At 36.5% G+C, this 26063-nt stretch overlaps 1 protein-coding gene across 7 annotated transcripts in view; it reads right to left on the reverse strand.

Annotated features, from left to right (window-relative positions):
* The window catches only part of KLHL32 (kelch like family member 32), a 210781-nt gene that overhangs the window by 22972 nt on the left and 161746 nt on the right, over nt 1–26063 (reverse strand). For 5 of the 7 annotated variants that reach the window (XM_021693401.1, XM_021693405.1, XM_021693404.1 and 2 more), the window contains 3 exons: nt 24827–24885; nt 21549–21741; nt 19572–19670 (listed from right to left, as the gene is read on the reverse strand). In XM_021693401.1, coding sequence (XP_021549076.1) covers nt 19572–19670; nt 21549–21741; nt 24827–24885 — 351 coding nt within the window. The remainder of the gene's footprint in view (nt 1–19571; nt 19671–21548; nt 21742–24826; nt 24886–26063) is intronic. The other 2 variants (XM_021693407.1, XM_021693408.1) reach the window with 1 other exon arrangement.

Raw genomic sequence — 26063 nt, forward strand, 5'->3', positions numbered from 1 at the left:
CAAGAAGATCTAACAATTGTAAATATCTATGCCCCCAACATGGTAAGTTATATAAGATATAACTTATATCAGTTATAAGCCAACTGTTAATCAAAATAAAGAGACATATTGATAATAATATGTTAATTGTAGGAGGCCTCAACACTCCACTCTCAGCAATAGACAGATCATCTAAGTGGAAAATCAACAAAGAAACAAGAGCTTTGAATGACACACTGGACCAGAGGCCCCTCATAGATATATACAGAACATTCCACCCTAAAACAACAGAATACTCCTTTTTCTCAAGCACACATGGAACTTTCTCCAGAATAGACCACATACTGGGTCACAAATCAGGTGTCAACTAATACCAAAAGACTGAGATTACTCCCTTCATATTCTCAGACCATAATGCTTTACAATGGAACTCAATCACAGGAAAAAAAATTTGGAAGAAATTCAAACACTTGGAAGCTAAAGACCACTCTGCTTAAGAATGCTTGTGTCAACCAGGAAATCAAAGAATAACTTAAACAATTCATGGAAACCAATGAGAATGAAAACACATTGGTTGAAAACCTATGGGATACTGCAAAGGCGGTTCTAAGGGAGAAATACAGAGCCAACCAAGCCTCACTCAAAAAAATAGAAAAATCCCGAATTCACCAAACTTTACATCTTAAAGAACTGGAGAAAAAAACAACAAATGATGCCTAAGTTACACATTAGAAGAGAAATAATTAAGATTAGAGCAGAAATCAATGAATTAGAAACCAGAAATACAGTAGAGCAGATCAACAAAACTAGAAACTGGTTCTTTGAAAGAATTAATTGATAAAGAAAGAAAAGATTGATAAACCACTGGCCAGACTTATCCAAAAGAAAAGAGAACGGACCCAAATTAATAAAATTATGAATGAAAGGGGAGAGATCACAACTAACACCAAGGAAATAGAAACAGTTATTAGATATTATTATCAACAACTATATGCCAATAAATTAAGCAACCTGGAAGAAATGGATGCCTTCCAGGAAACCTATAAACTACCAAGACTGAAACAGGAAGAAATTGACAACCTGAATAGAGCAATAACGAGACTGAAGCAGTGATCAAAAACCTCCCAAAAAACAAGAGTCCAGGGCCTGATGGATTCCCTAGGGAATTCTACCAAACATTCAAAGAAGAAATAATACCTATCCTCCTGAAGCTGTTTCAAAAAACAGAAGCAGAAGGAAAGCTTCCAGACTCATTCTATGAGGCCAGTATTACCTTGATCCTCAAACCAGGCAAAGACCCCATCAAAAAGGAGAATTTCAGACTGATATCCCTGATGAATATGGATGCCAAAATTCTCAACAAAATCCTAGCTAATAGAATCCAACAGTACATTAAAGGGATCATCCACCATGACCAAGTGGGATTTATCCCCAGGACGCAAGGGTGGTTCAACATTCAAAAATCAATCAACGTGATAGAACACATTAGTAAAAGGAGAGAGAAGAACCATATGGTCCTCTCAACTGATGCAGAAAAAGCATTTGACAAAATACAGCATCCTTTCCTGATTAAAACTCTTAGAGAGATAGAGGGAACATTCCTCAATTTCATAAAATCCATCTATGAAAAACCCACAGTGAATATCATCCTCAATGGGGAAAAGCTGAGAGCCTTTCCCTTAATATCAGGAACACTACAAGGATGCCCACTCTTGCCACTATTGTTCAACATAGTACTAGAAGTCCTAGCAACAGCAATCAGACAAAAAGAAATAAAAGGTATTCAAATTGGCAAAGAAGAAGTGAAACTCTCTCTCTTCACAGATGACATGATACTTTATGTGGAAAATCCAAAAGACTCTACCCCCAAATTATGAGAACTCATACAGCAGTTCAGTAATGTGGCAGGATACAAAATCAATGCACAGAAATCAGTTGCTTTCTTATACACTAATAATGTAACTGTAGAAAGAGAAATTAGAGAAATGATTCCATTTACAATAGCACCAAAAACCATAAGATACCTTGGAATAAACCTAACCAAAGAGGTAAAGGACCTATACTCTAGGAACTACAGAACACTCATGAAAGAAATTGAAGATGACACAAAAAGACGGAAAAATATTCCATGCTCATGGATCGGAAGAATAAACATTGTTAAAATGTCTACACTGGGGCGCCTGGGTGGCTCAGTCATTAAGCGTCTGCCTTCGGCTCAGGTCATGATCCCAGGGTCCTGGGATTGAGTCCCACATCGGGCTCCCTGCTCTGCGGGAAGCCTGCTTCTCCCTCTCCCACTCCCCCTGCTTGTGTTCCTGCTCTTGCTATGTCTCTGTCAAAAAAATAAATAAAATCTTAAAAAAAAAAAAAAAGTCTACACTGCCCAGAGCAAGCTATTCCTTCAATGCATCCCAATCAAAATACCAATGGCATTTTTCAAAGTGCTGGAACAAACAATCCTAAAATTTGTGTTTTTTTTTTAAGATTTTATTTATTTATCTGAGAGAGAGAATGAGATATAGAGAGAGAGCATGAGAGGGGGGAGGGTCAGAGGGAGAAGCAGACTCCCCGCTGAGCAGGGATCCTGATGCGGGACTTGATCCTGGGACTCCAGGATCATGACCTGAGCCAAAGGCAGTCGCTTAACCAACTGAGCCACCCAGACGCCCAAACAATCCTAAAATTTGTATGGAATGAGAAAAGACCCTGAATCGCCAAGGAAACGTTGAAAAAGAAAAACAAAGCTGGGGGCATCACATTGCCTGATTTCAAGCTATATTACAGAGCTGTGGTCAAGACAGCATGGTACTGGCACAAAAACAGACACACAGACCAATGGAACAGAATAGAGAGCCCAGATGTGGACCCTCAACTCTATGGTCAAATAATCTTCGACAAAGCAGGAAAAAATATGCAATGGAAAAAAGTCTCTTCAATAAATGGTGCTGGGAAAATTGGACAGCTATATACAGAAGAATGAAACTCAACCATTCTCTTATACCATACACAGAGATAAACTCAAAATGGATAAAAGACCTCAATGTGAGACAGAAATTCATCCAAATCCTAGAGGAGAACATAGGCAGTAATCTTTTCGATATTGGCCACAGCAACTTCTTTCAAGACACGTCTCCAAATGCAAGGGAAACAAAAGCGAAAATGAACTTTTGGGACTTCATCAAGATAAAAAGCTTCTGCACAGCAAAGGAAACAGTCAACAAAACAAAGAGCAACCCACAGAATGGGAGAAGATATTTGCAAATGACACTAAAGGTAAAGAGCTGGTATCCAAGATCTATAAAGAACTTCTCAAACTCAACACCCAAAAAACAAATAATCAAGTCAAAAAATGGGCAGAAGATATGAAAAGACACTTCTCTGAAGAAAACATACAAATGGCTAACAGACACATGAAAAAATGTTCATCATCATTAGCCATCAGGGAAATTCAAATCAAAACCACATTGAGATAATACCTTACACCAGTTAGAATGGCAAAAATTGACAAGGCAAGAAACAAAAAAATGTTGGAGATGTTGTGGAGAAAGGGGAACCCTCTCACACTGTTGGTGAGAATGCAAGTTGGTACAGCCACTTTGGAAAACAGTGTGGAGGTTCCTCAAAAAATTAAAAATAGAGCTACCCTATGACCCAGCAATTGCACTCCTGGGTATTTACCCCAAAGACACAGATGTAGTGAAGAGAAGGGCCATATGCATCTCAATGTTCATAGCAGCAATGTCCACAACAGCCAAACTGTGGAAAGAGCCAAGATGCTCTTCAACAGACGAATGGATAAAGAAGATGTGGTCCATATATACAATGGAATATTACTCAGCCATCAGAAAGGATGAATACCCAACTTTTGCATCAACATGGATGGGACTGGATGAGATTAAGCTAAGTGAAAAAGGTCAAGCAGAGAAAGTCAATTATCATATGGTTTCACTTATTTGTGGAACATAAGGAATAGCATGGAGGACATTAGGAGAAGGAAGGGAAAAATGAATGAGGAGAAATCGGAGGTGGAGAGAACCATGAGAGACTATGGACTCTGAGGAACAAACTGAGGGTTTTAGAGGGGGGGGGGGGTGAGATGGGTTAGCCCAGTGATGGGTATTAAGGAGGGCACGTACTTCATGGAGCACTGGGTGTTATATGAAAACAATGAATCATGGAACACTACATCAAAAACTAATGATGTATTGTATGGTGACTAACATAAAAACAACAGTACAAGGAAGGAAATGATAAAGATTAGAGCAGAAATAAATGAAATAGACACTAAAAAAACAAAAACAAAAAACAATACAACAGACAATGAAACCAGAAGTTGCTTCTTTGTAAAGATCAACAAAATTGATAAAACTTTAGCCAAACTCCTAAAAGAGAGAAAGAGAGAGAGGACTCAAACAAAATCAGAAATTAAAAAGGAGAAATTAAACCAACATCACAGAAATACAAAGGATTATAAGAGAATATTATGAAAAATTATATGCTAACAAACTGGACAACCTAGAAGAAATGGGTACATTCCTAGATACATATAACCTCTCAAAACTGAATCAGGAAGAAATAGAAAATTTGAACTGACTTAATACAAGCAATTAAACTGAATCAGTAATCAAAATACTTCCAACAAACAAAATTCCAGGGCCAGAGGACTTCACATGTCAATTCTACCAAACACTTAAGAATTAACACTCTTCTTCTCAAACTATTCCAAAAAGTAGAAGAAGGAAAGTTCCAAATACATTCTATGAGACACATTACTTTGATACCAATCCAGATAAAGACACTACAAAAAAAGAGAATTGCAGGCCAATATCTCTGATGAATATAGATGCAAAAATCCTCAATAAAATATTAGGAAAACAAATCAAACAATACATAAAAATATCAACCACCATGATCAAGTGAGATTTATTCCTGGGATGCAAGAGTGGTTCAATATTCACATTCCCATTTACAACTGCACCAAAAATAAAATACCTAAGAATAAACTTAACCAAGGAGGTGAAAGACTGGTCCACATTTATGAAGGAAATTGAAGATGACACAAATGGAAAGATATTCCATGCTCATGGAATGGGAGAACAAATATTGTTAAAATGTCCATACTACCTAAAGCAATCTACAGATTTAATGTAATCCCTATCAAAATTCCAATAGCATTTTTCACAAAACTAGAACATATAATCCTAACGTTTGTATGGAACCACAAAAGACTGCAAATAGCCAAATAAATCTTGAAAATAAGAGGAAAAACTGGATGTAACACAATCTCAGATTTCAAGATATACTACAAACCTGTAGTAATCAAAACAGTATGGTATTGGCACAAAAATAGATACATAGATCAATGGAACAGAATAGAGAGCCCGGGAATAAACCTACAGTTATATGGTCATTTAATCTTTGACAAAGTAGGCAAGAATATGCAACAGGAAAATGACAGTCTCTTCAACAAATGGTGTTGGGAAAACAGGACAGCTATGTGCAAAAGAATGAAACTGGACCACTTTCTTATACCATACACACACAAAAAACCTCCAAATGGATTAAAGATCTAAATGTGAGACATGAAACCATACAAATCCTAGAAGAGGAGACAGGCAGTAATTTCTCTGACATCAGCGATAGCAACATTTTACTAGATAGGTCTTCTAAGGTAAGGGAAACAAAAGAAAACTAAACTATTAGGACTACATCAAAATAAAAAGCTTCTGCACAGCAAAGCAAACAATCAACAACACTAAAAGACAATATACCAAATGGGAGAAGATATTTGCAAATGACATATCTGATAATACATTAGTATCCAATATATATAAAGAACTTCTACAACATAATACCCCAAAACAATTATCCAATTAAAAAATGGGCAGAAGACATGAACAGCCATTTTTTTTAAGATTTATTTATTTATTTTAGAGAGAAAGAGTGTGCACAAGCAGGGGGAGGGGCAGAGTGAGAGGAAGAGAATCCTCAAGCAGACACCCACCCTGAGCACAGAACTCTGACATGAGTCATGATCACAGGACCTTGAGATCATGACTGAGTTCAAATTAAGAGTTGGAAACCTAATTGAGCCACCCAGGCACCCCATGAACAGATATTTCTCCAAAAATGACACACAGAGGGCCAACAGACACATGAAAAGACACTCAACATTACTCATCACCAGGGAAATGCAAATCAAAACCACAGTGAGCTATGACCTCACACCTGTCAGAATGCCTAAAATAAAAAACACAAACAACAACAACTTTTGGTGAGAATATGAAGAAAAAGAACTCCATGCACAGTTGGTGGGAATGCAAACTGATGCAGCCACTCTGGAAAACAGTATGGAGGTTCTTCAAAAAATTAAGAGAATTACCATATGATCCTGTAATTCCACTACTGGGTATTTACCCAAAGAATACGAAAACACTAATTCAAAAAGATATATGCACCCCAGTGTTTACTGCAGCCTTATTTACAATAGCCAAATTATGGAATCAGCCTAAGTATCCACTGTTAGAGGGATAAAGAAGGTGTGGTATATATAAAGAATGGACTACTACTCAGCCATAAAAAAGAATGAAATCTTGCCATTTGCAACAACATCAATGGATCTAGAGAGTATAATGACAAGTGAAATAAGTCAGAGAAAAATACCATATGATTTCAGTCATACATGGAATTTAGGAAACAAAACAAACCAACAAAGAAAAAAACAAAACAAAAAACAGACTCTTAACTTAGAGAACAAACAGATGGCTACCAGAGGGAAAGTGGGTGGGATAGGTGAAATAGGTGAAGGGGATTAAGAGTACACTTATCACAATGAGTGCTAACTAATGTATAGAATTGGTGAATCACTATATGGTAAACTTGAAACTAATATAAAACTGTAAGTTAACTATACAGGAATTAAAATATTTTGATAAAGTCAGTATTTAGAATATTGTCCAATCTTAGAGGTAAAATTCATTCCACTAATACAGTTCTTGACTAAAATATTTACAAATTGCCTCTTTCACAATCACTTTCATCCTGAGACTACTCTAGAATATGTTCCATGGTTTAAAATATACACCCACATCCTCTTCATCTTTTGAAGAAAGATTTGGGAAAACCCCAAAGTCATGTGGAGTTAATTAGTGTATATGACCAGCTATCATTCTAACTTGATTACTATTTCCTGAGATATTTTAATATTTATGTTAGTAGAAATAGATCCATACATATATTTAAAATGTGCAACTTTATAGTAAAGCCAAACTTGCTTCCATTGTGCACGTAGTCAAATGAAGGGTCCCAAAGCTACTTAAAAACCAAGGCTCCAGCATTACAGAGCACTACCTGTTGCCCAGTTGAATTTTTTACAATTCTGAAAAGTAAAAACAAAAAGAAACCCTAAGGGCAGTGAAGACTAATTAATGCTTAGATAGATCAGACACATTCCTTAAGAGAAAACTGTTTGTTATCCAAAAAATAGGTCCAAATTGTAGTTCAAGTCACCCTTCAAGTAACTAAAACACCCTTAAAAAATTTCATGCCTTTTTTACATTTATTATGTTAATCACCATACATTACATCATTAGTTTTTGATGTAGTGGTCCATGATTCATTGTTTGCGTATAACACCCAGTGCTCCATTCAGTGTGTGCCCTTTAATAAGCATCACAAGGCTAACCCATCCCCCCACCCCCCCCCAAGAACCCTCAGTTTGTTTCTCAGAGTCCACAGTCTCTCATGGTTCGTCTCCCCCTCCGATTTCCCCCACTTCATGCTTTTTAAAAGAACATGTGGCTTTAATATTTTTTCTACTGTATTATTGCCTCCTAGAGTTCAGTAATTTCCTTTCATTTTTTATTCTCTCTCCCATTCTACCTTGAGTTTATTTTTTGGTTCATTTTCTAACTTATTAAGCTATATCTATCCCATAAACTCTGCTGTGTATTTTCATTATCACTCTGTTTTGGCTATTTTTTTTTTTAACTTCCATCATGACTTTTTCTTTAGCCCATACATTATGTAGCAATGTGTTTAATTATTTCCAAGTATATAGGGATTTATGTAACTTTTTGTTAAGTTTTACCTTAACTGTATTGTAGTTACAGATTATGGTCTATGTAATGCTTAATATCTGAAATGTAATAATGTTTTCTTAATTGTAGTACCTGATTGGTTTTTATAAATTTTCCATGTACACTTAAGAAAAATATAATCTGGAACATTTTCCAGGATAGATCATATAGTAGAACACAAAACAAGTCTTAATAAATTTAAGAAGACTGAAATCATAGGAAGCATCTTTTCCAACCACAATCATATGAAACTAGAAATTACAAGAAGAAAAACTGGAAAATTCACAAATATTTGATTAAACAACATGCTACTGAAAAACCAGTGGGTCAAAGAAGAAAATCAGAAACTATCATAAGACAAATGAAAACGGAAATACAGCATTCTAAAATTTGTGGGATGCAGCTAAAGCAGTTCTAAGAGGGCAGCTCATAGTGATAAATGCCTAAATTAAGAAAAAAGAAAGAAAAAAAAAACCAATCTAACTCTACAGGTCAAGGATCTAAAAAAGGAAGAACAAAGTAAGCCCAAAGTTAGTAAAAGAATGGAAATAAAGATTAGGATAGAAATAAATAAAATAAAGACCAAAAATAGCAAAGGTCAATAATACTAAGAGCTGCTTTTTTTTGAAAAGACAAACAAAATAGACAAATCTGTGGCTACACTTAAAGGGAAAAAGAGAACTCAAATAAAATTAGAGATAAAAGAGGAAGCATTACAACTAATACCATACAAAGAATCATAAAAAAAACTATTATGACAATTACACACCAATAAATTCGACAACCTAGAATACATGGATTCTTAGAAACATACAACCCAACATACTAAATGATGAAGAAATCGGAAATCTGAACAGAGCAATTACTAATAAAGAGAATCAATCAGTAATCAAAAACCAACAAAGAAATATCCAGGATCAGATGCTTCACTGGCAAATTCCACCAAATATTTAAAGAAGAATTAATACTAATCCTTAACTGCTCCTAAAAAAATCAAAGGGAACATTCCCACACTTGTTTTACAAGGCCAGCATTACCCTAATACCCAAACCACACAAGCACACTAGAGAAAATTACAGTCCAGTATCCCTGATAGAGATGCTAAAAACCTCAAGAAAATATTAGCATACCGAATTCAACAATATATTAAAAGTGTCATATATTATGTTCAAGTGGGATTGATTCCAGCAACACAAGCATGGTTCAACACATGCAAATCAACCAACGTGATACACCACATTAACAAAATGAAGGATAAAAATCAAATGATAATCTATTAGATGCAAAAAAACTCATTTGACAAAATTCAACATTCATTCATGATAAAAACTCTTAAAAAACTGGGCATATAGGGAACATACCTCAACATAATAAAAGCCATATAAAACAAGACCACATCTAACATCATAATTAACAGTGAAAAGCTAAAAGCTTTTCCTTTAAGATTAAGAACTTGACAAGTATACCCACTCTTGCCACTTTCATTCAACATTATACTGGAAATCCTAACCAAAGCAATTATACAAGAAATAAAAGACATCCAAATCAGAAAGGAAGACATAAAACTGTCTTCATTTGCAGATGACATGATATTATATGTAGAAAACTCTGACCCCACCAATGTTAGAGCTAATAAATTCAGTAAAAATATAAGATACAAAATAAATATACAAAAATCAGTTGCATTTCTATACACTAACAGCAAACTATCAGAAAGAGAAATTAAGAAAGCAATCCCATTTATCATTGTAGCAAAAAGAATAAAATGCCTAGGAATAAATTGAACCAAGGAGGAGAAAGATCTGTATACTGGAAACTATCAGACACTGGTGAAAGAATTGAAGAAGACACAAATAAATAGAAAGATGTTCTGTGCTCATTGATTGGGAAAATTACTATTATTAAAATGTCCATACTACTGAAAGCAATGTGATCCCTATCATAATTCCAATGGCATTTTTCACAGAAAAAGGAAAAAATAACTCAAATTTGTATGGAACCACAAAAGACCCCAAATATTCAAAGCAATCTTTCTCAAAAACTAAGCTTGAATTCTCACACTTCCTGATTTCAAATATATTACAAGGTTATAGCAAATAAAAAAGCATGGTATAAGTACAGAAACAGACACATAGATCAATGGAACAAAACAGAGAGCCCAGCAGTAAAGCCATACATATATGGTCAATTAATTTATGACAAAGGAGCCAAGAAAAAACAAATGAGAGAAAGAATAGTCTGTTCAATAAAAAGTGTTGGAAAAACTGGACAGCCACATGCAAAATGATGAAACTAGACCCTTATCTTCCACCATACACAAAAAATCAGCTCAAAATGGATGAAATACTGAACATAAGACATGAAACCATAAAAGTCCTAGAAGAAAACAGGGGTAAACTCCTTGTCATTGGTCATGGCAATGATTTTTTGGATTAAGCACCAAAAGCAAAGGCAATAAAACCAAAAATAAATAAGTAGGACTACATGAAACTAAAAATTTTCTACACACCAAAGGAAACTATCATTAAAATGAAAAGACAAACTACCAAATGGGAGAATATATTTGAATATCATATATCTGGTAAGACATTAATATCCAAAACACTATAAAGAACTCCTACAACTCACAGGGGGAAAAAGTCTGCTTAAAAAAGGAGCAGAGGTTCTGAATAGACTTTTTTCCAGAGACATAAAAATGACCAACAGGCACGTGAATAGGTGCTCAACATCACTGATTATCAGGGAAACAGTAATCAAAGCCACAATGAGATATTGCTTTGTACCTGTCAGAATATCTGTCATCCAAAAGACAAGAAATAATTGTTGGTGAGGACATGGAGAAAAGGAAACCCTAGTACACTGTTGGGAGAAATATAAATTGGTACAGCCACTAGAGAAAACAGTATGAAGTTTTCCTCATAAAACTAAAAATAAAACTACCATATGATCCAGAATTCCACGTCTGGGTATATATCTAAAGGAAATGAAATCATTGTCTTGAAAAGATATGTGTCCCCATGTTCACTACAGCATTATTTATAACAACCAAGGTATAGAAACAACCTAAGTGTCTATCAATGAATGAATGAAGAAAATGTGACTGTACACACATGTGTGCACACAGACATACAATGCAATAATATCCGGCCATAAAAAAAAAAGGTAATCTGGGACTTTGACAGCATTATGGTAAGTGAAACAAGTCAGAAAAAGATAAATACTGTATGATCTCATCTGATGGAGTGGTCAGAAGCAGTGTCTGGGCCCCCAAGCTGGCATAGTGCCTCAGTGAGCCCTGGGCCCCGAGCCCACACCAGCCCCAGCTGTCTGACCAAGGCAGCCCTAGTGCAGCACATACTAAGACATCCTTAGTAAGCACTCGTTACAGCTCTAGTCATCTCACCAAGGTGATACAGGTGCACATCACTGCAGAACACTAGGCCCAAACTACTTCAACCCCAGATGACTTGCCAGGATACCCCCATGCCTCACCTAGGCTCCAGCTGCTCCAGGTCACCCACTGCATCTGCCTTGGCTCCAGCAACCCCACCAGGGTACCCTCATGGAGCACTCTGGGACACCCTGACTTTCACCTCCTTCAGCTTCAGCTATATTGCCAAAACATTCTCTGGAGAGCACTTGGACCCCCCAGCATGCACACACTTCAGCTTGAGCCATGTCTCCCTCTGCAGAGAGTCCCAGGAATGCCCTAACCCAGGCCACTTCAGCTCAGGCCATCCCAAAAAGGCAACCCCAGCACAGAGGGTCCTGGAACCCCCAGCGCACACCAGCTGCAGCTCCATCCAGCTAGCTGAAGTCACCAGGCACACACAGTCTACATAGGGCACAAGCATACACAAGACCATTCCTTCAAGTTTAGAAGTAACTATTCTGCCTAATTCATAAAAACAAACATAGAAAGTCAATCAAAATGAGGAGGCAGAAGAATATGCTCCAAATAAAAGAACAAGACAAAACCTCAGAAAAAGAACTAAATAGAATAGAGATAACCAATTTACCTGACAAAGAGTTCAAAATGTCATAAAAATGCTGCCTGGACTGGAGAGAAGAGTGGATAAACTCAGTGAGAACCTCAATAAAGAGAAAATATAAAAAAGAACCAGAGTTGAAGAACAACTGAAATGAAATATATACTAAAGGAAATCAACAGTAGATTAGCAGATGCAGAATTGGTCAGCATTCTGGTAGACAGGTTAGTGGGAGGCACTCAAGATGAGCAGCAGAAAGAAAAAAAGAATTTTAAAAAGTGAGGATACTTAAGAGATCTTGGAGACAAAATCAAGTGAACAAACATTTGCCTTATAGGGATCCCAAAGAAGAAGAGAAAGAAAGGGGGCAGGAATCTTTTTTAAAAAGACACAATAGCTAAATACTTCCCTAACCTGGAGAAGGAAACAGATATCCAAGCCCAGGCAACACAAAAAGTTTCAAACAAGATGAACCCAAGGAGGTCAGCACCAGGACACATAATATTTAAAATGTCAAAAATTAAAAATAAGAGCAAATTTTCAAAACAGGTGGGGACTAAGCAACTATTTATGTACAAGGAAACCCCCAGAAGGCTATCAGCTGATTTTTCAGCAGAAACTTTGTAAGCAGTAGGAGAGTGGCATGATATAGTCAAAGTACTGAAAAGAAAAAACCTACAACTGAGAATACTCCACCTGGCAAGGTTATCATTCAAAACTGAGAGGAGATAAAGAGTTTCCCAGACAAACAAAAGTTAAGACTTCATTACCACCAAACCAGCCTTACAAGAAATGTTAAAAGGACTTCTTTAAGTGGAAAAGGCCATAATCAGAATAAAACTATGAAAGAAAAAAATGTAATGAGTATACAGTAAAAGCAGTAGAGCAATCATTAATAAAGCTAATATGAAGGTTAAAATACAAAAGTAGTAAAATCAATATCTTAAAAAATAGTTAAGGGGACTCACAAAATGAAAAGATGTAAAATATGACTACATGCATAAAATGTGGAAGGGGGAGTAAAATTAAAGTTCTTGTAGGATATGTTCGAACTTATGTGACTATCAACTTAATATAAACTGCTATTTACTTAAGATGTTGTATATGAACCTCATAGTAAACAAAACCAAAAACCTATGATATACAAAAAATAAAATGAAAGCCAAGCATTACACTAAAGAAAGTCATCAATCACAAGGACAGAGAGCAAGAAATAAAGTAACAGAGGAATTACAATAACAACCAGAAAATAATAAAATGGCAAAATGCATATCTATCAATTATTACTTTAAATATAAATGGTCTGTATGCTTCAAAGGACACAGAGTGACAGAATAGATTAAAAAAAAAAAAAAGACCCACCTATGTGTCACCAACAAGAAACCCACTTCAAACCTAAGACACATACAGCCTGAAGATGAAGGGATGGAAAAAGATATTCCATACAAATAGAAGCAAAAAAAAAAGATCAGGAAGTAATAGTTATATCAGACAAAGCTGAATTTAAAACAAAGACTGTAATGAGACAAGCAAGAGAATTATGTAATGATAAAGGGAATCAGTCAAACAAGCAGACATAACAATTGTAATTATCTATGAACCCAATATTGGAGCACCTAAATACATAAAATAAATATTAACAGACATAAAGGGAGAAATTGAGTCATAAAATAATAGTAGGGGACTTTAAACTTCCCACTTAGAGCAATGCATAGACCATCCAGGCAGAAAGTCAATAAGGAAACAGTGTCTTTGAATGATACATTAGACCAGATATACAAAAAAAAAACATTCCTTCCAAAACCAACAGAATACAGATTTTTTTCAAGTGCTCATGGAACATTCTCTAGGACAGATCACATGTTAGGCCACAAAAGTGTATTTTTAAGAAGACTGAAATCATATCAAGCATCTTTTCTGATCACAACAGTATTAAAAATCAATTACAAGAAAAAGCACAAATACATAGAGGCTAAACAACATGCTACTACAAAACTATGGGTCAATGAAGAAATCAAAGAGGAAACAAGAAAATACATGGAGAGAAAGGAAAATAAAAACACAACAAAAGTTTTTTAGACACAGATAGAACAGTTCTAGGAGGGAAATTTATAGTGATACAGGGAGCCTCAAGAATAAGAAAAATCTAGGATAACCTTACACCCAAAATAGAAAAAGAAGAGCAAACAAAACCCAATGTTATTAGAAGGAAGAGAATAATAGGTCAGAGCAGAAATAAATGAAAGAGAGACAAAAAAATTAGAACAGATCAATGAAATGAAGAGGTAGTTCTCAAGAAGATAAACAAAAATCAACAGACCTTTAGCCAGACTCATCAAGAAACAAATAGAATTCAAAAATAAAAAAGTTACAACTGACAGAAATACAAATTATAAGAAACTACCATAAAAATTATATGCCAACAAATTGGACAACCAAGAAGAAACAGAAAATTCCTAGTAACATACAATTTTACAAAACTGAATCAGGAAGAAATAGAAAACATGAACAGACCAATTACTAGTAATGAAATCGAATCAGTAATGAAAAAACTCCCAACAACCAAAAGCCCAAGAGGAGAGGAGTTCACAAGTGAATTCTACCAAACATTTAAAGAAGAGTTAATCACTAATCTCCTAAAAGTATTCTAAAAAGAAGAGGAAGGAAAACTTCCAAAAACTTCTAGAAAGTCAGCATTATTGTGATATCAAAACCAGATAAAGACACTACAAAGAAAGAAAACTACAGGCCAATATCCATGATGAACACAGTTGCAAAATTTCTCAACAAAAGATGGGTGCCTGGATGGCTCAATCGGTTGAGCACCCAACTCTTGGTTTTGGCTCAGGTCATGATCTCAGGATTATGGGACTGAGCCCGGTCTCAGGCTCTGTACTCAGTGGGGAGTCTGCTGGAGATTCTGTCTCTCCCTCTCCCTCTGCCCCATTCATGCCCTCTCTTTTTCTTTTCCTCTCTCTCTAAAATAAACAAATCTTTAAAAAATTCTCACCAAAAGATTAGCAAACCAAATTCAACAATATAATAAAGATTTATCATAATCAAGAGAGATTTATTCTGGGGATGCATGAATGATTCAGTATTTGCAAATCAATCAGCATGATACACCTCATTAACAAAATGAAGGATAAAAATCATATGATCATTTCAATAGATGCAGAATAAGCATTTGACAAAATTCAACATCCCTTCATGATAAAAACTCTCAACAAAGTGAATTGAGAGAGACCATACCTCAACATAATAAAGGCCATATATTACAATCCCACAGTTAACATCATTCTCAATGGGGAAAAAACAAGAGCTTTTCCTCTTGATCAGAATCAAAACAAGGATGTCTACTCATGTCACTTCTATTCAACATAATAATGGAAGTCCTAGACACAGCAATTAGGAAAGAAAAAAATAAAAGGCATCCAAGTTGGTAAGGAAGAATTTAAGCTGTCACTATTTTCAGATGACATGATACTATACATAGAGCCTAAAGACTCTACCAAAAAACTACTAAAACTGATAAATGAATTCAGTAGGGTTGCAGAATACAAAATATACAAAAATTTTTTGCATTTCTATATACTGATAACAAAGTAGCAGAACCAAAATTGAGCAGAAAATTCCATTTATAATTACACAAAATGGAATAAAATACCTAGAAATAAACTTAACCAGAAAGGTACAAGACCTGTACTCTGAAAACTATAAAACGTTAATGAAGAAGATTGAAGGTAACATAACAAATGGAAAGATATACCATGTTAATGGACTGGAAGAATTAAGATCACTAAAATGTCCATACTACCCAAAGCAATCTACAGATTCAGTGCAGTCCTATAAAAAAAAACCAACAGTATTTTTCACAGAACTAGAGCAATAATACTAAAATTTGTATGGAACCACAGAAGACCTTTAATAGCAAAAGCAATTTTATGAAAGAAGAACAAAACTGGAGGTATCACAATACTAAATTTAAAGATATACTATAAAGCTACAGTAGTCAAAACAGTATGTAGTGGCACAAAAATAGACATATAGATCAATGCAACAGGACAGAGAACCCAGAAATAAACCCACACTCACAAGATCAATCTATGACAAAGGAGGCAAGAACACACAATGGAGAAAAGACAGTCTCTTCAATAAATGGTGTTGGGAAAACCAGACAGCTACATGCAAAAGAATGAAACTGAACCACTTTCTTACCTCACACACAAAAAGTAAAATCAAAATGCACTAATGGGAAGGGATAGGGTGGCTGGATGATAGACATCGGGGAGGGTATGTGCTACGGTGAGCACTGTGAATTGTGCAAGACTGTTGAATCACAGATCTGTACCTCTGAAACAAACAATATATGTTAAAAAAAAAAAAAAGAAGAAGATAGTAGGAAGGAAGAATGAAGGGGGGGGAAATCTGAGGGGGAGACGAACCATGAGAGTCTAGACTCTGAGAAACAAACTGAGGGTTCTAGAGGGGAGGGGAGTGGGAGGATGGGTTAGCCTGGTGATGGGTATTAAAGAGGGCACATTCTGCATGGAGCACTGGGTGTTACACACAATGAATCACGGAACACTACATCAAAAACTAATGATGTATGGTGATTAACAATAAAAAAAATAAGAGGGACTTGGGGCTCCTGGGTGGCTCAGTTGGGTAAGTGACTGCCTTCGGCTCAGGTCATGATCCTGGAGTCCCTGGATCGAGTCCCGCATCGGGCTCCCTGCTCAGCGAGGAGTCTGCTTCTCCCTCTAACCCTCCCCCCGTCATGTACTCTCTCTCTCTCTCTTATTCTCACTCTCTCAAATAAATAAATAAATCTTTAAAATAAAAAAATAAGAGGGACTCAAAAAAAAAATGCACTAAAGACCCAAACATGTGACTTGGAACCATAAAACTCCTAAAAGAAAAGATAGGCAGTAATCTCTTTAGACATTGGACTTAGCAACATTTTTTTAGATATGTTTTCTCAGGCAAGGGAAACAAAAGCAAAAATAAACTATTGGGACTACACCAAAGTAAACTTTTGCACAGGGAAAAAAACCATCAACAAAATGGAAAGGCAACCCAATAAATGGGAAAAGATATTTGCAAATGATATATCTGATAAGGACTTAAGAGGCAAAATATGTAAAGAACTTACACAACTCAACACCAAAAAACCCCCAAAAATTTGACTAAAAAATGAAGGGGCAAAGAACCTGAAAGACATTTTTCCAACAAAGACGTACAGATGGCCAACCAGACACATGAAAAGACTCTCAACATCACTAATCATCAGATAAATGTCAGAACCACAATGAGCTATCATCTCACGCCAATGAGAATCGCTAGCAACAAAAAGACAAGAAATAATGACCGTTGAGGATGTGGAGAAAAGGGAATCCTTATGCACTGATGGTAGGGAATGTTAAGTTGGTGTGAACACTGTGGAAACAGTATGGAGGTTCCTCAAAAAAATTAAAAATAGAAATACCATATGACCCAAAAATTCTACTACTGGGTATTTACCCAAAGAATACAAAAATGCTAATTCAAAAAGATAACCCTATGATGTTTACTGCAGCATTATTTATAATAATAGCCAAGATATGGAAGCAAACTAAATGCCCATTGACAAATGGATAAAGAAGATTTTATATATATATATATGTGGAATATTACTCAGTCATAAAAAAATGAGATCTTGCCATTTGTGACAACATGGATGGACCTAGAAAATATTATGCTAAATGAAATGTCAAAGACATATACCATATAATTTCACTTATATGTGGAATCTAAAAAAAAAAAAAACCAAAGCAAACATATGAAGCAGAAAGAGAACTATAAATACAAAGAACAAATTGGTGGTTTCCAGGGGAAAGGTGGATGTGTGGAATGGGTAAAATGGGTAAAGGGAAGAGGGACATACAGTCTTCCAGTTATGGAATGGATAAGTCACAGGAATAAAAAGCACAGCATAGGGAATATGGTCAATGATATTGTAATAACATTGTGTGTATGGTGACACATGGTAGTTAGCACTTGTGGTGAGCACAGCATAATGTATAGACTTGTTGAATCACTATGCTAGACACCTGAAGCTACTGTAACCTTGTATGTCATATATAGTTCAATAAAAAAGATACAAACTTAAACTTATAAGATAAATAAATCTTGGGGATGTAATGTACACCATGGTGACTACAATTACCAATACTGTATTAAATATTTGGAAGTTGCTAGGCAAATAGATTTTAAAAGTTCTCATCACAAACAGAAAAAACTTTTGTAACTATGCGGGGTTATGGATGTCAACTAAACTTATTTTGGTGATCATTTGTCAATATATACATATATAACATTTTTTGTATACCTTGAACTAATACAATATTAAATGTTAATAATATCTCAATAAATGGAAAAAAACACTCTATCCTAACCATTGAATCCAGAACTCACATCCATTAGGACCAGCTTGTTCATTATGTTGTTCATACTTATGCTATCCTTGCAGATTTAGATCTACTTAAGAGAAGTATGTAAAATACCCAGACAAACCTCTGGCAAGATAAATCAAGAGAAGAGCAGAAGAAAAAAAAAATCAATATTATGAATGTAATGGGGGATATGACTAAGTGGTAACAAAACAACTATATGCTAACCATTTTGAAAACTGAGACAACATGGAAGAGTTTCTTGATACCTTATGAGATGTGACTGAAAAAAAAATTAAAATCTTGAATAGTCCTGTGACTATGCAGTGGTTAAAAAATCTTTCCCCAAAGGTGAGGTTAGATAATAAGAATAATTTTAAGGATATATTTTTCTGGAGATCAAGAGATAAATCAGGCCTAATACATGCCAATACATTATCAGAAAGCACGTAAAACAGAGAAGCAACTATGATAACAATTGTAAAAGATAAAATAAGATGACCTTGAATATGTATATCAACAAAAGCTATTGCTGCTCTAAAAAGCTCAGCTGGCAACTTGCCTCACCTGGGCTGTTCACTGGCTGATAGGCCAGGCCTGTTGTTTGGAGGCAGAGGCTCTCTCCATCAGACTAATCATCAACCACTACTGCTCACAACTTCTGCCAGGAAGGAAGAACACCTTTGTAGGTGGGATTTATTGGAATGAACCAATTCCGATACAGAAAATAAAGCATTTGAGTGGAAAGGAGGCATTTGTAAAGTTTTGGGAGCGTGATAGTACTACTGCCAAAAATTTCTAGATTTTTTTTTTTTTTTTTTTGGTTTATGAGAAAGAGAAAGGTATCCCACTTTCCCCATTTCCAGGATATTATTATACATATTTTCAAAGCTCACCCCCATCTTTATTTTCACTAGGGCTCCATCATTTCTTAGGCATCATTTTTAGGAAGCAGGATGAAGTTTACTGGCAAAACTAGATGCACAAAGTTAGCTCAAACCTCTTTCTACGTGTACGTATCTCTTCCTTCAGTAGCAGCACTGCAAAAAGTAACCTCACTGAGCCAAACAAACTTCAAAAGGAACTTCAACCACTCACCTGGATACAAGCCAGAGGCTCATTTGTCCAAATCGAATATCCACCAACTAAATATATTCTCTCATTATGGACAGCAACTCCAGATTCATTTTGGCCTAAAGTAAAGAGAATTGAATAGAAAGAAAAAATAAATCCATTTCCTTGCATGTCTTAATTAACCCTTTTGCCACTGAGGGATACAATTTCCCCCTGTGGCACTCTTGTATGCTCCACAGGATTTTTGCAGCAACTAATCACCGCCTCCCAGTACTCAGAGGGAAGAATTAACCACTCTTTCACAGAGAATGAATCTGTGTCAGGTCAGAACCAAGCCAAAACACTTATTTGCCAGCCAAGTGGATAAATACAGCATTAAATACAGCAATAATAAGCAATAACAAAATAAGAGTTCTATTACTATGTCGTATTACAGCGGTGGAAACAAGATGTATTTTCAAAATGCAAAACACCTCTATAAATGCTTCTAAAGTAAGTGCTTACATTTGTAAGGTAACAGCTGCAACCCCAAGAAGCCAATAAAACAGAGCCATGCCCCGAGTGTCCCCCAAATGAAGACAAATGACAGAAAAAATTGATAAAGTTACTACCCTCCCTTTTTCTTTTTTTTTTAAAGATTTTATTTATTTATTTGACAGAGAGAGACATAGCGAGGGAGGGAACACAAGCAGGGGGAGAAGGAGGGGAGAAGCAGGCTTCCCCGTGGAGCAGGGAGCCCGATGTGGGGCTCGATCCCAGGACCCTGGGATCACGACCTGAGCCGAAGGCAGACGCTTAACGACTGAGCCACCCAGGCGCCCCAACTACCCTTCCTTTCTTGACATACACAACAGTTTTAGGACTATATTAAAGTTCCCGATCTGGGACCAGATACTGACACACCAAAATGATGAAACCTTCCTCTCCCATTTTAAAAAAAGAAGACAGAATAACTCACTACCACCTAATCTTCCCTGGAGGCCATCAGAGTGAGAGTTTCTCTTTATTGATGGGCTGACACCAGATTGACTGCGATAATAAATAAGTTGGATTCTATAGCAGCCAGAATCACAGATCCAGGGACCGAGGGGCTAAGGTGCCACTACAGCAACTCGGAGAGGGTTAAATACTTGTAGGTGGGCCTCAAACATCATGTTCACAAAAACAGGAACTCCATACAAGGCATCTAACCCCCTCACACTGGTTCCGCACTTGCTGTTGCCTCCCCGGCAGCAGCTGTTAGGGTTGGAGTGTCCCCTCAGCATATTAAGAGGTCTTCAGGTGCTAGTCCAACCCACCATTTTGAGTTTGTGATTTTCCTATTTAGTAGAGCAGCCTGGAAGGGACCTGATCACCTGCGCATGTTTATAATGCAAGCTGACAAGGGATAGAAAGGTTTCAAGTCTGTAAAGAAACATTAGGGGTAAACTGTTCACTGCTTTCCTTTTATTCCCTTTTGGGATGAGGAGGGTCCATACCTAGTGTTGCCCTGGGTAATGCTTGAACCCCTATGTGGCTGGAAACACCACCAAACCCCTAGGCACAGAACTCTAAGATTCAGCTGTTGGGAGACTACAGCCAGAAACCGTACCTGACAGTAACAAATAATGAAGACCAGACTCCTGACCTCAAAATTAATAAGACTAAAAGCAAAAAGAAAAAAAAATAAATTGCTTCTGTAAAGCGTTATTAATTCTCCGGTTCCTCCTAATTGCCTCAGAGTTCCTATGTGAATATTTATTGACAAGAAAGGATTTGACATACCTCTCTCAGCCAAGATGCATGAAGGTAACAGAGGCCCTGAGAAACTAGCTCAGTCACTTGACTGAGTCACGTTTTGTGAGATAAATAATGTGCACCTTTCTGGTTAATAAACACAAGTTGTTCTGCCATGATGCACTTGATATTTAGGGATGCACTGAAGAGGTATAAGAAAACAAGTGTGGCAATTTCTTGAATCTCTGCTTTTCCTGATTTACTTAGTCAAAGGTACTTGCCAGTCAACAGGCTGAAATTACAACGCGTCCACTGGTCAGTGTCTATGTTATAAGAATCTATATGGCGCACAAGGATCCGGTCGTTATTGTAGTCCAAGTCGTTGCCTCCAAGAACATAAAGCTTTCTTTGAACAGCAGCCATGGAATGGTAGACCCTTCTCTGCAGCATGGGACTGCGGCTTATCCATTTATTCTGAAAACAAAAAAAAGAAATTCAGGTGGATTCTGTTAATAAGAGACCTCCACGGCAGAAAACAGCAGTGCCTCATTAGTAGCTGGGACTCTGCTTTATCTATCACATTCCACTGGAGTGCTGCTTACATACTCTGAAAGGTATGGGCTTCTTACCTGAGAACAAGTAGAGAAGAACCATGTATGCCAAAACTTTATTTTGCAATGTACAAATCCATTTCCTCTTGTTTGGGTTGCATTTTATAGGGCATTTGCATTTTATAAGGGGAGCACATGAGAATATAGAAATTTTCATGATGGTTCTCTCCCCCAGTTGAGAGAACTTATGTAAATTGCTTAAGAGTGAAAGCACATGGCTAGGTATAATGATTTAAGAAAACAGGCTCTGGATCCAGAATGCTTGGGTTTATAACCTCTGTGTGACCTTGAGCAATGTACTTAACCTCTCTGTGCCTATTTCCTCACCTGTAAAGTGGGGAGAGTCATACCATACCTGACAAGCTTGTTGTGAAGATTAAATTAGTTAATACAAAACATCTACAAGAGTGCCACATAATGTCCAATAAATGTACACTTTCAAAAATTATTCTGATAGTAATCGCTGGCTACCCAAGGCTTCTACATAAGCTAGGGCTAGGGTGACTGAGTCGTTCTTTCCAAAATTAACCTCCCAAGATCAATGGAAGAGCAAAGATCTGGTTTCACAACAAAGTCCCATTGCTGCCTTTGTATTAGCCCCTTTTAACATATTTATAATCATATCGTCTACCAAACAGGGAAAAGTTATTTCTAGGCATACATTTGTTTTGATAGAAGGCCAAATTTTATACAACTTCAGGAATGGTGAAACCTCGACTATTTGGTTCTAGGTCACTCAGTAATGAGAAAGATATGCTCAACTCCTCTTCAATATGGCTCCTTTCAAAAATCTAATGAAAAAGGCAAAATTAGATGAAAATCAAATACGACCTTAATTTTAAATCTTAACTGAGCAATGGACAGGTAAGTAAACCTAACCATTTCCTTTGCACATAAACACTAACCTACAGGAAGAACCCAGATTCCTTTTGCCAAGAAAAATTTGGATTTTGATAGAAAGATCACATGATGTCTTTAATACATAGAATTTCACCAGTTCACAAAGCTGTAAAGGAATAAGCCAAAAAAAAAAAGTTTATATAAATATTGGTCCATTCACTAAAGGCCTATCTACTAGCTCATTTCTAATTTCTTTTTTTATTATGTTAATCACCATACATCATTAGTTTTTGATGTAGTGTTCCATGATTCATTGCATATAATTTCTTTTTTAAAGATAGACTTAAAAAGAAGAGTGGTTTGAACAGTTTGAAAGGCTTGCATTTATCTGCTCCCCCGTTTGTGTCATAAGACTCTTTCCAATCAAATGTCTTCTTTTAATAAGATAGCCAAACCTTTCTTTCAGATATTCTGTGAAGAAATATCGTCAATACATTTCACATGAGTGGATTTAACTCAAAACTCTGATGATGCCTTCCTTAGGTGCTTTCTATGAGGCAACCCATTCCAGTATTAGGAATCAACGTTTGCATTAGCAGTCCAGTCCCCTGCCACAGGACTGTGGACGCCATCTGGTTTGTAAAGTCTGCCTGCATCCCCTGATTATATCTTTAGCTTCCTTCACTGCCATGCCTGCCAGGTGAGCCGCCAACCACTGCAAAGGCAAAGAAACAGAGAGGCCTAGTGGGGTCATTCCTAATAAGCTAGCGTGTGAATACTAATCAGTGGTGGGGAAGCAGAGGTCACCCCAGCCTGCCTGTTGGCAGGTAGCGATGTGCTCTGTGGCAGATGGCAGGCATTATCGACTCTCCGCAAAGGCCTAGAAGAAAAATAAGCACCAGGGCTGAATGATAGAGTTATTGAGATTCTGAGCAAGATGCAAGCAGATGTGATGTTTGCCAGTACCCACCATAAACAATATGCCAGCAGAATTTTTAAAAAGAGCATGTGTGTACAAACATGAAACAGAACTCATTTGAGAAATGTTAACACCTTCTTCCTCTTTAACCACATATGCACCGAACTCAAGCAACTGTAATTAATGATCCCTCTTGAGACATCTGGCCTATGGACATGTGGTCTCTGAAATCTACAGCTTCTAAAGACATCAGGAAACACACTTGCAAAGAGAGAAACACGTTAAATTCAGAATCAAATAATGTTGAAATAAAAAGACACCAAATCGACTGAGGTCATTCAGGACACACATTTGGTGGCCGATAATGACCCAGGCTGCCAAAGCCAACCTGTTGTTTCATGTTCCATTATCTCCAGCTGATGAATATTAAATCCCCAGATCAAATCATTTTGGGATACTGTCATAATCATGAAAAATATTTACATTACCCAAATCATAGAAATGGTGAAATTCTGAACACATGTGCCAAGGCCCCAGACATTTTGGTAGAAGGAAAAGAGAATAAAAATTGTTCTTCTTTTGGGGACCAAAAACTCATCGAGTGTGGATGGCAAGTGGGCAGAAGGGACAGACACCATCAAAATGCTTCCAGTTCAGGCACCAGCTGTTAGATGAAAAACATCCTTCTACTTTTCAGATACTTCTACTTCAGACTTGTCCTTGACACTGCTCTCAGACCTTTTGGCTACGCTGAGTTAAATAAAAGTTATTATTTTGTTTGGGAGTAATGAAACAATAAGCATGTTCCCCTTTTGGACTGAGGCGCCTTCTAAAAGGACATACAACAGGTCAATCAAAATCCTTTCTTTGGATGCCTCTGAATATGAATAGCCATTTGAGATAACAGAAATAAAGGGCATTTAACCCATCAATGTATCTCCCCTTTTTTCTACATTATGCAAAACTCTGAAAGAGTTAAGCATCCTGTATTGCATAAAACTAAAGGAGCTGAAATTTTGTGAGAGGAGGAAAAAAAAAAAAGGCAGTTTATCCAGATGCTTCCTTTTCTCTCTATAAGTTTAAGATGCATGTGTGTGTACAGACTTGGCATTTCAACTACTAATTACTGTGGAAATCTTTTAAAATTCATTTTAATTAAGGTAATGAGTTTTTCTTATATGATTCTTACCTGGTTAGGTTCATATACCATTAGTCTGTTCTGATATTGTGCTGTGTTAGTTACTCCACCTGTAATGGATTAACATGTGTTAGAACTTTCATGACTACAAAACAGGATATTCCAACATAAGAATGAGATACAATTAAAGGAAAATTAGCTACTGCTGAGGATCTGTTTGTATACCCTCGTGGTGAACCCATGACATAATTAAGAAGCTTATTGTTGAAGCAGTTTCATTTTCAAGAAACATTTCAGAAGCAATCCATTTGAGAGCAAGCAACAAGTGTGCTGAAATTACCAAGAGGCCCCAATCCTGGCAAGCTGCTCTGCATGGCCAGAATGAGGGCGAAGTATGGCAGAAAGTGGGAACAAACACCGCACACATAGACAAATCTCCACGCAATTCATGCCCGGGACAGAATTATATGGAAAATTCTTGTCCTTAGCTAAACTGGCAATTTTACAGCTCTAACCTTCTGCACGCCAACACAGTGATATCTTGATATCTCTCGAGAGGAACCATTTCTAAGAAAAGACATGATTTATCAAAAGAAATCTAGAGCCAGAGCCATCCAAAAGAATATAACAAGAGCCCCCCAATGTGAGTCACATATGCAATTTTAAATTTTCCAGTAGCCACATTAAAAACTAAAAAGAAACAGTGAAGGTAAACTTAATGTAGATTTTATTTAACTCAACATAGCCCAAATATCATTTCAATGTGAAATTAATATAAAAATTATGGAGGTATTTTATATTCCTTTTTTCATATGGTCTTCAGAATCCAATGTATATTTGATACAGCACATCTCAATCCAGATTAGCTACATTTCAAGTGCCCAATAAGCCACATGTGACTGAGGGTGACCATGTTGGACAGCACTGCACACAGTCGATGTTGTTATCAACTTTTCTAAAGCCTCTTGACAGCTGCTTAGATCCAAAGACTTCTGCTTAATCAAGAACCACTAAAAATCATCACATTTCTAACAAAGTTTTCCTGTCTGTCCTCATACTTATTTTCACGTCCGTGGTATACACGAGCCCTGTAAAACCCAGAAATTACTGATTCTCCTTTAATTTTTACCATCAAATGGGAGAACTAAAAAACATATAAAACAGCATTACAGAAAATAACACTAGGAGATATTAAATGTTAGGTAATAAGATAACAAGAAATGAGAGCAACCCCCCGAAAAATCTCTTTAGAAATAGTGCCTTATACATAGTTCTAGATGCTCATTTA

This window comes from Neomonachus schauinslandi, chromosome 8 (genome assembly GCF_002201575.2).
Source record: "Neomonachus schauinslandi chromosome 8, ASM220157v2, whole genome shotgun sequence".
NCBI lineage: Eukaryota > Metazoa > Chordata > Mammalia > Carnivora > Phocidae > Neomonachus > Neomonachus schauinslandi.